This window comes from Anser cygnoides, chromosome 3, assembly GCF_040182565.1.
Source record: "Anser cygnoides isolate HZ-2024a breed goose chromosome 3, Taihu_goose_T2T_genome, whole genome shotgun sequence".
Lineage (NCBI taxonomy): Eukaryota > Metazoa > Chordata > Aves > Anseriformes > Anatidae > Anser > Anser cygnoides.
Genome location: NC_089875.1, coordinates 21,573,622 through 21,588,168, shown reverse-complemented (window position 1 = coordinate 21,588,168; position 14,547 = coordinate 21,573,622). Strand labels below are relative to the sequence as shown.

The following is a 14,547-nucleotide window of genomic DNA, read 5'->3' as shown; positions in this document are numbered from 1 at the left end:
TGGTCTTCTCTCTTTGAACCTGTGCGGTTCCTGGGATAGGAGGATCTCATCTGCAACAGTAGATGCTGACGAAAAATAAATAAGAGCCCTGGCTAGAGATTCCTATAAACAGGTGACAAGCTTTCAAAAAAATAGTTCTTTTCTACCAGACCTTTTTCATGTTACAGTATTTGAATCTCTCCTTGGAAGCATTTGAATGAGATATGGACTGTTCTCCTTGAAACTGCATCCACAGATGAAGAATGTGATGAAGAGTTCATGTTTCAGTGCTATACTTGGCGAACTAACATGCAATGTAGTATACCCCAAAATGTGTACCTACATACCATTCATGAGGGAATTACACCTATCTAAGCTTAAATATTTTAGAAAACGATGTTGAAGGAAGCTCACTTGGCCATATGCAGACCTGGTATAAAAGGAATCACCTTTCCTGAAGGGAGTGAAGTTGTAGCTATGCTAGCCAGATCGAAATTTGTCCAGATAAACACTAGCCTCATACTCAGTTCATTCAACAACAGCACAAAGCTCTTTTATGAAAGGAGAAATATGAAGTACTGTAGGTAAGCCTCTAATTACTTTGGCCATAGAACAAACATAATGTTTCTTCCTGCTTGGAAGGGCCTAACCTTCTGTAGGGAGAGTAGGATCTGGGATATCTCCAGCATTGATAGTGTTCCTACAGCAGCTGCGTTTTCCAGCACGCTTTATACCGGCACAAGATGCTTCTGAGTTGCTCTACTACATGGAGGGGAGAGGAAACCTGCAGGTTGTGGCTCTGCCTTCCTGGGCAATTGATCTGTAACACAGACACTGTATCTTGGGGTGTTTTGCTGCATGGAGTTGCGCTATAAGTGCGTCACTTCCCATCTGTTTAATTGGAGCCTTGGGTGACACTTCTCTGCTGCTTTATCCCCAGACAGAAAGCTGATCTACGTTTTTGCTTTAAGTACACTACAAGGTTGGAAAGTAAAGTTGAGTTTGCAGTGAAGCAGATATATTGGCTTCCCATGCTTTGAAGACAAATGGAGTCTCATCCATCGCTGCTATACGAGTATGCTGGTGCTGTTTCAGACTGCTTTGGGTTAGGATTTCAGTTTGCCCTTCCTTCCTAATGGGGTCCCTTGGTGGAGAATGCCATCCAAGTGCAGGATGGATGAGGTGCCCTAAGGACCTGTATCAGGCTTGCCTTTTAAGCAGTGCCTTGCTGAACTGTGAACTGGGGTTTTCTTGAAGTGCTGTGTGAGGATACGAATTCAACTTTGAGACTAAAAAGGGAACAAATACTACATACGACAGCATGTGTCAGCTTGAAAACACACGGCATTCAGTGGCAGTATTAATATGCATCTAAAATGATTTTCGTGTGGTGTCTCGAGTGTTTCTCAGGGGCCTCTTTCTTTGTTCTAACTCCCTGTGGAACGGGCAGAGAAAAATGGCTGGTGTGCTCGCTTCGGCCACCGTCAGAGATGAGCTTGCGGCTGAATTAATTCTGTTCTCTCTAATGACCGGCAGTTACCTCATTGCCAGGGAAATGGCCCCCTCCGCCTGCAGAGCCGTAGCAACTCGGTGTCATTACGCAGGACAACGCGTTTGTCTGATACAGGCTGCCCCGAACACTGAAGGCGATTCTGCTTGCCCGGATCTGGCAGAGGAGCAGATGAAAGTTGCCTGTCCCGCGATCCCGTGATGTGCTGCGTGTCAGAAGCGTGCACCTCCTCTGCCTGGCTTTGTCCTTCGCAGTGTGAACCCAGTGCTTCCCTCACGCTGTGGGGGGAAAGGATTTAAGAGAAGTGAGCACGTTGAAACGAACCTGTGTGCTGTATCCGTTGTGATCAGATTCTCATGTGGTTTCTTGGTTCCCTGGGGAACCCCAGGTGGATATGTATAAATACCAAATTGGGCAGTTATTTTTTGCATGGGGTGTGTGTGTGTGTGCAAATTTCTTCAGGATTGGAATCCTGCTTGAGTTCCTGAGCCCCTCTGTCACACAGAGCTGCACACCATGGGGACGCTTGTCCAAGGCAGCACTGTCTGTAGACCCTCCTACGCAGTGGTGTAGAGAAGAGGCACTGTTTCCATTTCCCAAACCTACACTCGCTATGAACTCTACCTATGCCATTTGTTGGATGCTATTACAAAAGGGTAGGATGAAAAGTGTCCTATAATGGAGCTATAGTCAGTCTATTCTGATATGTTGCAATAGCTCACGTGTATTAGGGTGTGAAGCCGAGCAAGTGTCTCTTGAATGGCTGATCTGGGTTTCAGCATTAAGCCCAGCTGCTCCTTCGCACACTCTGTAAAATTACAGTATTTTACAGAGTAATGGCCTCACGTAAGGAAGCAATGTGAATCACAGGCGAACTGCTCCGGGATGGTGAGCACTCTCCCTGCCCTTGCCTTTCTCCTCCCAGTCTCTTATTCTCCTTTTTTATTTTCCTTCCCTCAACTCTTTGCAACACAGGTAGACACGTTCCAGTGTGACTCTAAGGAGCCTGCTACATTCTCGTTAGTCTGGTTCTCTTATTTGATTTTACTGTCTTTTTCACCTTGTCTGCTTAAGAAGCCCATGCTGCTTCAAGTAGCTTTGAATGCACCAGTAAATGCATGTTGCAGAGTGAAAAGTGAGATAAAGAAAGAATGTCTTCACCCAAGATTTGGAAGTGGTAGGAAATGACCTTTTGCACTTCTTTTGCTTTTTAGATCTTTAAGCCCTAAGCCACCCTAAATCTACTGTCCCTATAAAAAGCTGCATTTTAAAAGTCTTTAGGAGGCTTGCTGACCTTGCAACCTACTTTGTAAGGAGTCTGCACCCACAGCTATTAAACAAAATTAATTTCAGCACTTTTAAATTGTTAATCTTGCAAAAGACAACTTGCTTGCTCTCCAGTGATCCCACAGGTCGTCATTCTGTGAGCTGCAAGCCATCACCAGGGTTCACGGCTCTGAACATCATCAGTCTGCTCGTGGCCTCCCAAATGCCTTGCAAAATTAATTCCTCTGCCCTCCACTTTTCCTCCCCTAGCAGCTCTCTGAGATTTGGGCGCTTGGTGAGCTCTCTGCAGGTAGCAGCCATTCACTGGTAGCCGCGCCACAGGTTATTCTCGTTTTAAGGTTACTCTGTCCTAAATCAGTGCTTCCGATCCTCAACTCACGGTAATGAACTTTGGGCAGCAGGACACTAATTCAGGTAGGAAATGACAGTTTTACTGTTCAGAGCGCTAGCTTTTCTATCGCAGGGGCAACGTCTCTTGTAAGTTAAGGTTCTCCATCCCCATGGGGCAAATGTTTTACCAGCTACTAATTTATTTTGTATCCTTTTACGTGAATTTTTTTCTGCCTGGCAGTGTGGAACTTGGAAACGTTGCCTTTCTTCCTCCTTGTAGTGATATGTGTGGATGCATGGGGGGTGGGGGAAAAAGCGAGTGCTGTATCTGGTATTATCATGCCTGGTTGTCCCTGCTCCTTTCACCTCTTTTGTCTCTGCCACTCAAGCCAATTTCAGCCATCCGCCGACTCTCATTTGGGATAATAGCCTCTCTTTTTACTGTTGTCTTGTCATGTTTGATTCGGCAGCACAAGGGTTTTAAATTAGCCAAAACGCTTGCATGCTGGGCTTACTCCGCTGCCACTACCAGTTGTGGATCCACTAAACCACTTGATGCTGAAATTGATGATTGCTCGGAAGGAATAAGAAATTGTTGGTGGCTACCGGGAAGATTCATTCATGCCGGCCCTCTTTTAAGCAACATAGGGGGAGGGAGAGAGAGATTTCCTTCATTTTCCTGCTGCCTGGCTGGTGGCTGTATTGTCCTTGTGCCAGGTTCCTGCTGAGTGATTACAGTCTTGCTAGGCTGCATAGTTCCTGTGATTTTGAAATAAAAACAGAAGGAAAAAAAAAAAAAAAAGAGGGAGGGAAGGAAGTGGGGGGATAAAGCTCCAAAGATTTGCAGTTAAATTCAGTAGCATAGAATTGTCATATTTTAACTCACTGGCCACTTCTTTGTTTTCTGTTTGATGTATTCCCCCAGCCAGAAGTTCACCTGTTAGAAGTTTTACCCAGCAGGAGACTTTCTGTATTGGCCTGCTTGGGTTGGTGATACTAAACCACAGCTGGGCTGTAAGCAGGTTTTAATATTCTCTGGGTGAGAAATGAGCCCATCATTAATGGGCTTTGAAATCACCAAGAAAACAGAAAACTTCTAGTAACAACCCTCATACACCCCAAAATACCTTTTACTTGTTTATACTAGTGTTTAAAGATATGGAGGGCTAGAATTTATAAGGGAAAAGAAAAAAAAAACAGCTTGAAAAAACTGTCTATAGAAAAAGAAAATGATTGAAGCTGTAGAATACAATGTGAATGACTAGAGATGCGCTTATATTTTAGAACTATATACAGTCACTTATGAAAAGTGAAAGACGAATTTTCTCATTGGAGTGGATTTGGTTCCTTTTAGAAGGGAGAGTATGTTTTGGCCTTCTTCAGGAATATTCTAGTATTACCTTCTGGGTTATGGCAATAATTGGTAATTCAGGTAGCCAGGTAGTCAGAAAAGGCTGCTAAGGTCCCATGTACAATGGCTCAGGGTTTCCAGGCAAAGACAAATACTACCTAACAGAGAACAGTAGCAATTATAAATAAATAAATAAATAAATAAGTATCTTTGCCATTTATGTTAGTTCCCAGCCACTAAGAAGTGTGGCTTCAAAATTTACAATTCATTATACAGTGTCACAAATAATACCCTAAATGTATCACAGGCAGGAATACGACTGCACAGCATCTGAGCCAACAAAGATGTTCTCATTTGATCTAATATTGCTAGCATTATTATTAGTAATATTCTGGCACTTTCTTTCCTGATTACTAAGCCACATGTTCTCTTGTGTAAGATGCCCTTTTTCTGCTTTAAAAAAAAAAAAAAATCTTGTAAATTTGAAGCTGCTGGCATGTAACTTTATTTCTCTCTTGTATGTAATAAATCTTGAAGAAATCATGTGAATGACGAAAGCTCTAAAAATACAAATCTAAGTAAGAGGGCGAATCTCAGGGGCCTGGCAGTGGAGTGCTGTTGTGCAAGGCTGGCATGGCAGGTTTCTGTTTGTGCCAGTTAACAGTAGCTTGTGAAGTCGAGCGGCCACGATGGGTTTAGTCCTGTTATCTGTCTCTGACCGCTGCACTGCTCAGAATTGCTGATTTCTCTGCAAAATCGTGACAGATGTGTTGCAGGGAAATGTATTGGTCGAGTAGCTGGTGAGAGAGTTAATGCAGAGGATAATAAGTAGCTAAGGCTATGTCCTCCAGCAGACTTTGATGTGTTTTGATAATATATGGGATGGGTCAATCTGCCCTATTAGCAAATGTAGCCAGTTTATGCTCTACATACAAACTAGAGATTTGATAAAGCACTAAATTAGTTTTCACAAGGTATTAGATGTTAGATACTTAATGGGATCATCATGCTTTTGCTACACTTGGTTAAAATGTGTTCTGTAGCGGAGGCATGAGGCAGCATGACATTTCACCAGGAGAGGAAGCGTGTCTTGTGACTGAATCACGAGCGGGGGAATTATGAAGTCCAGCGTTGCTCGGCTCCTGGGTTACCCTCCGGGTGATTTACCAGAGTTTTCTCTTCTCGCGTCTGCAGAATAACATTGTGTCCTTCCCTTTTTGCTTTGCCTCACTGTGAGGTTGAAGCCATCAGTGTTTGTGATGTATTGTTTGACTGTTGTTTATCCTTGGATGCAAAGTGTTGTAAGGTGCAAGTAGTCGTAAGTCTGTGAAGTGCGTCTGTCCTAAGAGACTGATACCATCCGGCTCCGGAGGTGCAGGGGAATTCCCTAAACCGAAGAGCAGATAAGTTACAGGTTCAGATGTATTCAAGCAAATTTGAGTAAGACACCTTAGCAAAGCATGAAAGAAGAGGTTGAGGGGTTTTGTGTAGTGCTTCCCAGACACATCCTGCATTCACTCTGTGCCACTGTTTATGACGTAGTTTGGTGAAGCAAATTCAAAAATACATTGGTAAGATACGTCACGTGGGGACAATGTCCTTCCCTATACGTGCTGGTGCCTATTTTACCAGTGAGGAACTTAGGAAAAAGAAAGTGACCTTCCCGGGCCCCCATGCAGGTCAGTCTCCAAAGTGGGCCTTGTTTGAGTGCTCCCCTCACCTGGGCTCCACTCCCCTCTGGCTGCTGGTACTGGTTTTATTAGCTTGGTTCTTCAGTATCAAAGAAAGGGATGTAAAATGACTTTCTTTTTTTTTTTTTTTTTAAGTTCTGTGTTTTTTGTCTTGTTAAATAAAAACCTGAGACTGCTGACAAGAGTGTATGCTCACAGCTAACTTCAGAAAGTTGCTTTAAAATCCATTCTGTATTTGGTGTTTGTCACATGAGAAATGTTTTAAGTCTAACTTTCCTTATTGCTATTTTTTCCAAAGGTTTATAGATACTGTTCTTAATTACATTTGCAATGCATAACACTGTTTTCTCTAACATCTTACTACTTACGAAAGTAGCCCATCCCAAGCGAAAGAGACTTTTTGTGAAATGCAACAAGTGTCACGTATGAAATTATCCTGCTTGAAAGCACAGAGGCTGCATCCCGATATAGATCACGCTGGAAAATGACTCAAAATTACCTGACGGCTTCTCCCCTGTTTGCACCCCTCCCCAGTCTGTTTCATAGTTGGGCTGTGGGAGGAAATGTGTAGTGTACGGTGGCATTTTAGGCTACTGCTACTAATAATCCCTTTGGGTATTTCATTAGTGCATTATTTATAGAATCGCGAAAGGGCATCCGCTCTGCCTCGCGGTGCTGCCCGTGTCCCGAGGACTGAACAGATTTTCTGAAGCGCGGGGTCGTGGCCATGTGCTCACCGGTCCTTGGGTCCCACTCCCCTGCTGAGCAATGCTTTGGGCTGAAAACCCACTTTTTAAGCCCAAAGAGGCAGGGGTGGGCATGGATATGGGATGCTTGCATAGATGAGAGGCTTGCCTGTAGACTTTGCCTTGTAACACCTCATAAGCCTGCACCTGACAAGCCACTCGCAGCCGGTGGGCTGCGTTTTTCCTAATAAATTCCTTTTTGAACCCACTTGTTAGTCAGGCGCTGTGCTCACTAACTACAGCAAGGGGCCTGTGTCTTGGGCATAAATTACTCTTGTGTGCCACTGTCTCTGAGCAGCCCCCCAGTTATGGATTACTTTGTTCTCGACTTGACAGGAACATAATTAGAGCTGTTGATGAAATCTACCAAATTGTTCCTCCGTGGCCTCAATGGTCAGGAAATTTGGCTGAGTCGTATTTGTCACCGACGTAAAGGCTCTAAACACTTCATATTAACTATGTTATTAATGTGCCCTCTAATCTGTCCGCGAATTGGTAACACTCGGAGTGAGCTTGTGCTCTAATAGCACCTTGTGATGAATACATTGTAATGCTGCTAAAAAGTTTCTGGAGGGTGGAAAAAGAAAATGTTAATAAAAAGTGAATATTTCTAGACTGTTTCTCTTTATGCACGTGTATTTTTGTTATGCATATTTTTGTTTGTTTGATTTCTGTTTTTTAATAGAGATTCATTTAGGCTTTACATTGACGGACCCTTTTTTGTTCTATAGGATTTGCTGACATTTTGGCTGTTTCATTGCCAGAGGAGGCTTTGTGTGTCCCAAAGGAAGTGAGTGATCTGGCCATAACAAATCCTGCCAAAATATTTTAACACCATTACGATTTTCTAATGCAATGCGTAGTGAATGTGACTAGAAAAGGATGGTGAGTTGACGAAGGGGATTCGTGCCCTCTCCTGTGCACTTGTCTGGTGAAACATGCTGGCAGGAGCCGCTGGGGTGGTGGGAGAGCGCAGCCAGGAGCGTGTGGTTCACCTCTCGAAGCGTATCGCTTCAGAGGGATGAAACGTGAGCTGCTGCTCACGTGGGCTGCAAGCCGACCTGACAAATTTTGGTCCTGCTCTTGAACTTTCCAAGAGTCCAGGGTGGTTGGATGCGGGGTTTTAGTTGTTAATTTTAAATAAATGCATTTTGGCTGCTATAACTGTGCAGTTGGTTAAAACAAGGAAACGTGCTAGGTACTTGCAGATGAGAAAGATCCTAGTGGCTGACTGTCCTAGAAGCTGACAAGCCACTATCCAGGGTAAAACAAACTCTCCCCTGCAAAACAAGGGGCAATGCCAAATTTCAGCATGGGTCTGATGATCATTGAGGTGGGTCTTAACTATTTGGGCAACTGTGCCTAGAGAAAGTGTTAAAGCACAAAAATGCTTAATTAGGAATTTTCACATGTAGTGTCCAGGGGATGATGATTCTGGCAATGTAATATTTAGAGTTGAGCTGGAAGTATGGGAAAACAATAACTTAGATCCCCGAGCTATTCTCTAAAGAAGCAGGTAAATTAGCTCCTGCTTTTCTAATATCTTGGTGATTTGCTTATATTAAATTTAGCGTCCATTCCCTCCCATCTCCCCCCCCCCCCCCCCCCCCCCCCCCCCAAATAAATAAATAAATAACAGAGTTGAAGATGACGGCTGTTATTCTGCAGTCAGCATGTCTTGTCCCCAGCACACACCATACTGGACTACTCCTACCTGGCTTCTAGGATAAACTCCCTTTTCTTTGGTCACTCTAAATTCGCATACATAAGAATAAGCAAAGCAGCTGACCACCCCTGCCAGAAAGTTTTGCTGAAGGGGAGAAAGCCAACAAGAAATAGAAAAGTAGAGCATGACTGCAGCTTTGGATGTTGCTCCGCGTGAGCTGATCCTTGTGCCTTCACCGAATGGTCCTTACTTATTGACCATCGAGCTGCTTGCAAGACTGACCTGTGTTGTCAGGTGCTCAGACCGACACAAGTACGTTCCAGCCTCTCACTTTTCCCATTCTGATGTTTCCCTGTTGGCTTGTCTTTGAATTCAGAACAGAGTTGCAGGGTCCCATGCTCATCTCCAAAGCCCTTGATCAGTTTTTGCTGGGCCCGCTCCATGCAGTCCAGTTCCCAGGGGCAATGATGCTGCTGCCACCAAGCAGAAAGTGTTAATCTGGGGGTTAGGGCTTACTTAGAGATTTCAGTCTATGATCTTAACGTTCGTAAGTGAAATGGGAATCTAACTCTGTACCTTTCTCATGCAAATCAATCTATTTCTAGTAATGAGCAATTTAAGTGTTTTTTTTTTTTTTTAAATATGTAGTTGCCATCTCTGGAAATCAGGATCAGAATTCAGGATGCTCAAATTAGGTGTTAGTGCATGCAGATACTCTGATGACTCTATTATTAGAATAAAGTAGACCAGTACTTTCCCTGTATCTGTTTCTTTTCACTGCTCTTGTCTCTTTCTCAGTTCATGTTGTCTAAGTTTTTCTTCTGTTCTTTAATTTTTTCCTTTAATTCATTTCTACAAAAACCATGGGAACTTGGAGGGCTTTCTAAATTTGATCATGTTACTTACAGTGTGTTGAAAACTGAGCTACATTTTCTTTTGACATAGTCTTGTTTTTATCACTGCTTTGAAATGGTATATTATTTGGGATATTGATACCCAGAAACATACTTTATGCTGTCCTGGCTGTACTTCAATGGTCTTTCTAATATACATTCACTACTAAGAATTTTTCTTTAAATAAGAGAGCACCGTATTATCCTTGAACACTTCTATTTTTCTGTTTATTTTCAGTTTCCTGTGGGAACATCATGATATGCATTCTGTACATCCAAATCTGACTTTCTTCATGAACTAGATTGAAATGTGTCATGAGCAGAGCACCCCAAAAATAACTTTAATATTTTTTTTTTTACTTTTTGTTTAAGAGTAGGAAGCAAAAATACTTCTACAAAAACCAAGCTGCTTACTTGAGGGGAGGGGAGAGCAGTGGGATAATATCAGAATTGGGCCCTGGAATATTCATTTGGTAAAAACTGTATGATCTTACAGTGTCAGCTATGGAGAGCATGTGCTAGTAGACGGTCATGTTTGAAATCAGGATTCATAGTAGTTAATCATAAGAAACAGGCTTATCACTTCATAAACTCTAGGAAAGACTGTTTTCTTTTCCAAACATTTAAATTACTTGGCTGTTTTATGTATTAAAACCCAATTATAATTTAAAGGGTATTTCAAAGAATTTTCAAAGCTGTTTTCCTTCAGGAACTGTACCTAGACTGAAGCCTAATCTCTGAGTAGTTCATATGCTCAACTGCATCTCTTCTGTTTTTTTTTCTTTTTTTTTTTTTTTTTTTCCTAGCAAAATAGGGTTTTGAAGAGTGTTCATTACCAGACTGGCCCATGCAAATCTTTAACAGCCAATACCACCAAATTTACATGCATTTCTACAGATGTGCACACACAAGCAACACCTGCTCCTCCCAGCACTTTTTTGGACCATTCTGTAAACTTTTATGGACCATTCTGTAAACTTTTTCAAAACGTGCTTTGTGTTGAGGAAAACATGAAACCTAAAGTTAGCAAAATGAAATCCCAGTGCGGCTCACAAACTCCATAATATAGGTTAAAAATATTTTATGTTCTTTCTCTTAAGTTATAGCAACAAAAGAAAAGTAAAGGTTTATTCCATCACCTTTCTTCTGCTATGTTACACAGACTGCATGCAAAACAAATTCAGAGAGAAATAAAAAGCGAAGAGTCCTGCAGGATGAGTTGTACATTGGCAGGAGGTTCTGCCAATGGGACGTACGTGCTGCTGGATGGAAAAGCTTAAGTACAGCCTTCATGGTTATCAGTGCAAACTTAGTGCTTGAGCTGACATGGTGTATATTGGTGGTATTCTCCTTCTGAAAATTGCCGCTGACCTGTCCTCAAAATGTGTAAATCCTCACCGTTTCTCAGAGTATAGCTGCAAACCTGATTTGGCAGAAAGTCCAGTTATGAAGCTGCATGGTACTTGACCTGCATGAAGTCATACTGTTGCAAAGGGGAAGAAAAAGTACTGTCCAAACCAACAGAATAATAATTTAGATTATTTCTTTGGATGCTGATTTCTCAGCAGAAATGTATATGTGCATCCAATCACACTCTTCTTGATCGAGAAGTGACCACTGTAATTGTACACAATGCAGTAGCTAGGGAGTGTTTTACGAGATGAAGACCAAAAAGATGCATATGAAATTAACCCCATTACATGACCACTTACCAAAGCAATGCTTTTGCTCCGTTTTTACTGAGTGTAGCAAGCTATTTCTACAGCATTATTCACCTGTTGAGAGTTAATAGGGCAGTGTTTGGTAAATGTTCTGTGATCGATGCTTAGTTGCCTGTGGATAGCAAGGTGTTGAAAAGGAGGTTCTTAAGATGGAGAAATCCCACTTTAAAGGACAAATGAGAGAGAGAATAATGTTCTGATTTCAACATCAGAACCAGCTTTCTAAAGACTACCGTGGACCCAGGGTCCCCATATAGGGGAGAGAAAAAAAAAAATGCAGTTCGTGTTTAACAAAAAGAAATAAAATAAAAGGGGCATATGCAGTTGCTCACCCCTCTCACTGTGTGCCTTGCAGTGGAGCTGAAGTTGAGATAGTCTGCTGCTTCTCTTTGTGAAGAGACCGCATGAATTAAAGTTCACAAAGATATTAGGATTTACTAAGTAAAGTCATACTTGTCAATAGCTCCTCTTGCTAGATATTTAAAGTTCAAGTGCTTGTTTGCTTTAGTTAAGTGCTCTGAAGTGCTTTAAAGCATTGGCCCATTTATATAAACAAATAGAGAAACTCTCTGATAGTCTTCCCAGTGTGTTACCCAATATTTGGTTATCCTTCCTCAGGTCTGAAAAAGAATTGCACTAGCAACTTCTGATACATGTGAGTCTTTGTTAATGAAGTATTATATTAGATCATTTGAACACATATTGTCTGTGTTAAAAACACTTCTCTGTTGCATGCAACCATGAAGAAATGGAGGGGAGTCAATAGCTCAGAAAGAGATTTATCCAGAACTTAAATGTGACATAAGAAGAAGAAGCTGAAAGCCTGATTTCCTTTTTGAGTATTTTCAGTAGCGAGTTAATGCTATACTTCTCCCATATTTTGTCTTCCTGCTCAGCTGTGCTAATTCAAGAGTCTCTTTCAGTGCTGAGGGTTGTGCAACTAAATTTGAACAGGTTCCCAAACCATGGGAAAATCCTGTTCACATGCGTATGGCCTTTCACAGAAAAAAAAGGGAACTACCAATGTCAAAAAAAGATTGTGACGGTGTTTCCATGCTTCCCACAGTGTTTCCTGTTTGTGTTGTAGTGCATCCTACAGTAGTCCTCATGGTAGCAGCTGTCCCATGATGACAGTGCTCTTCTGTAGAAATATCCCTTGGCCTAATGATAATTTTGTGATACTGAAAGCCTAGGAACATCATAAAATGGTACGTTGAAAGTTTGCAAAAGTCAGCAAGTCAAATCCTCCTTCATATGTATAAAAATATATATTTTTTTTTTTTACATATTCAGATGTATAAAAATAAGCCTTATTTGGAAGAACCATTGAACAGAAGTTACCCAGTAAGATCAAGGCAGTTCGGTTCCAGAAGCAAACTGGATACCGTCAGAACCTACCCCCCCAAAAGTGCAACATAACATGAGCATAGAGATGTGGCTGGATGGCATCTAACTAGAAAGGCATCTTTGATTAAGAAAAAAATAGTTTGTCCTAATAATTTTGATCTGCATGTGTTTTCTTTTTATGTACATTGTCTGTGAGATTCAGAGGGTGTTATAAGCAAGTGGATTTAGAGCTGTTGCTAATTTAAGCTGCATTTAATAAAACACAAGTTTGAGGTATCTTACAAATCAGTGAATGTGGCATAGTTGGAAGATTGCTTTTGTCAAGTTTGATTAGCTCAAAGAGAAACCTTTTCTAAATATTGGTTGTGAGATTAATCAGGCAATGTAAGACCTTGAATTATTCCTCATCACAGGAAAACAATGTATTATCTAGTCTGATGACAGGAAAATGTAACTTGTGAGTATTTAAAATTTATGTTTTAAAGATTGGACTGAAGTAAAAACTTTCAGGCCATTTTCTTTTAAAAAAGGACTTGTTATTTTCCATATTATGTTTTACTTTCCATTGCGTATTCCCATATTACAAGCTGATAGTACCAACATCATTACAATGAAAGATGTTCTCATTATTGACTCCATTCTCAGTTAATTATAAATTTGTCGTGTTTTAATGAGTAGGATTAAACTTTCATATTCCAAATGTATGTCTCATGTTGCTTGCTTAGAACCTTTCCAAAGAAGATGGTTGAACCATTTCTCTGAATAGTGTGAACAAGAAATATTTTGTTTCCTCACACTAAAAAGTGCTTGCAGTGTTTACAAACATTTGCAGAAAAGCTTTAGTACCTCTGTCTTGGAACAAAGTTTTGAAATTTGGGCAAAGCCTTTCCTATTCTTTTCTAGCTTTCTGTCACAAGCAGAAGTTAACTTCACTGAAATAAAGACTCACTAATCCTGTAAATATAGGACAGCAGGAGGAAGAATACTTGTGTATTTCAAGCATACCCTAATTTTCAGAGGCTGCCCTTTATTCCTCTTTAATAAATCTCTGCCTCCTTCTATAGCCTTAAAAATAAAAAATAAGTGATACTTTGTACCTGTACTTGCCCTCTCTTTTAAAATGTGGTAGGTTTGCAGCAACTCCTTATACCTTTCAGATTTAGATGTGGTCCAACACAGCTCTGCAGGGAGTCTGTCAGTCTTTCTCTCCAAAGTTCAATGTGCATTAACAGAGCCGGTTTGCTCATCATGTTTTCTAGCAGAAGTTTGATGCTTTGTCTTCTGTTTCCCTCCACAACTCCAACACCCTACTCACCCATACAGATCAAGTCCTTTCTCAGAATGCTTGTTCTTTTGCTTATGTGCCTATAAAGAAACATAAGGAGGATGGATATGTTCTAGCCCTGCCATTGCTGGAGTGTTCATGCTGATTTCAGTATGGCTATGATTTTTTTCCCAAATCTATCGATAATAGGTGCATATTGCTTACAGGTATATAACAGTAAGCACAGACCCTTTTAAGAAGGCATTTATCACGGTATGGGTAGGTCCTGGCACCATGGCTGCATAAATCACAGCAGGCTCTTATCAAAGGGAGCAGATCCTTACCAAAAAGAAAATCTTTCATTAAATACTTCTTACATTGCTCGTTTAATCTGTAGCAACTTAAAACAATAATCTTGCAATTTCAACAGCAATGCCAATTAATATTACAGCTTGGCTATTACATGAGCATAATTTGAAGGGGGTTAAATCAGTGTGCCCCTCACCAGGTATGAACTCAAAGTCCTGGGCAATGCTGGGCAGCAGTCTCCAGCCCAGGCCATCTCTCTTGAGGCCCGTTACTGCAAATAGCATGCAGCTACATTTGATTATTCAGGTTTCAGGAGGATGTGGCTCTTTGGTCTCATTTACAAGATTGGCTTCTAAGCACTATCACCTGGCCTAGCGCTCCTTCACCTCGTTAGCAGAGCTGTGACAGGATCTGTTGTGGTGGGCAAGGGATTCTCTTGCTGTGTGTGGCCAC

At 41.4% G+C, this 14,547-nt stretch overlaps 1 protein-coding gene across 10 annotated transcripts in view; it reads left to right on the top strand.

Annotated features, from left to right (window-relative positions):
* Window positions 1-14,547, top strand: part of ESRRG (estrogen related receptor gamma) — a 403,755-nt gene that overhangs the window by 161,991 nt on the left and 227,217 nt on the right. For 4 of the 10 annotated variants that reach the window (XM_066995511.1, XM_066995515.1, XM_066995510.1 and 1 more), the window contains one exon: window positions 7,626-7,684. The exons of 5 other annotated variants lie outside the window; for them this stretch is intronic. Coding sequence is in view for 1 of the 5 variants with exons in the window: in XM_066995507.1 (XP_066851608.1) it covers window positions 7,745-7,779 (35 nt within the window). In the remaining 4 variants the exon portion in view is untranslated. Of the gene's footprint in view, window positions 1-7,625; window positions 7,780-14,547 lie in introns of all 10 variants that reach the window. One more of the 10 variants, XM_066995507.1, reaches the window with a different exon arrangement.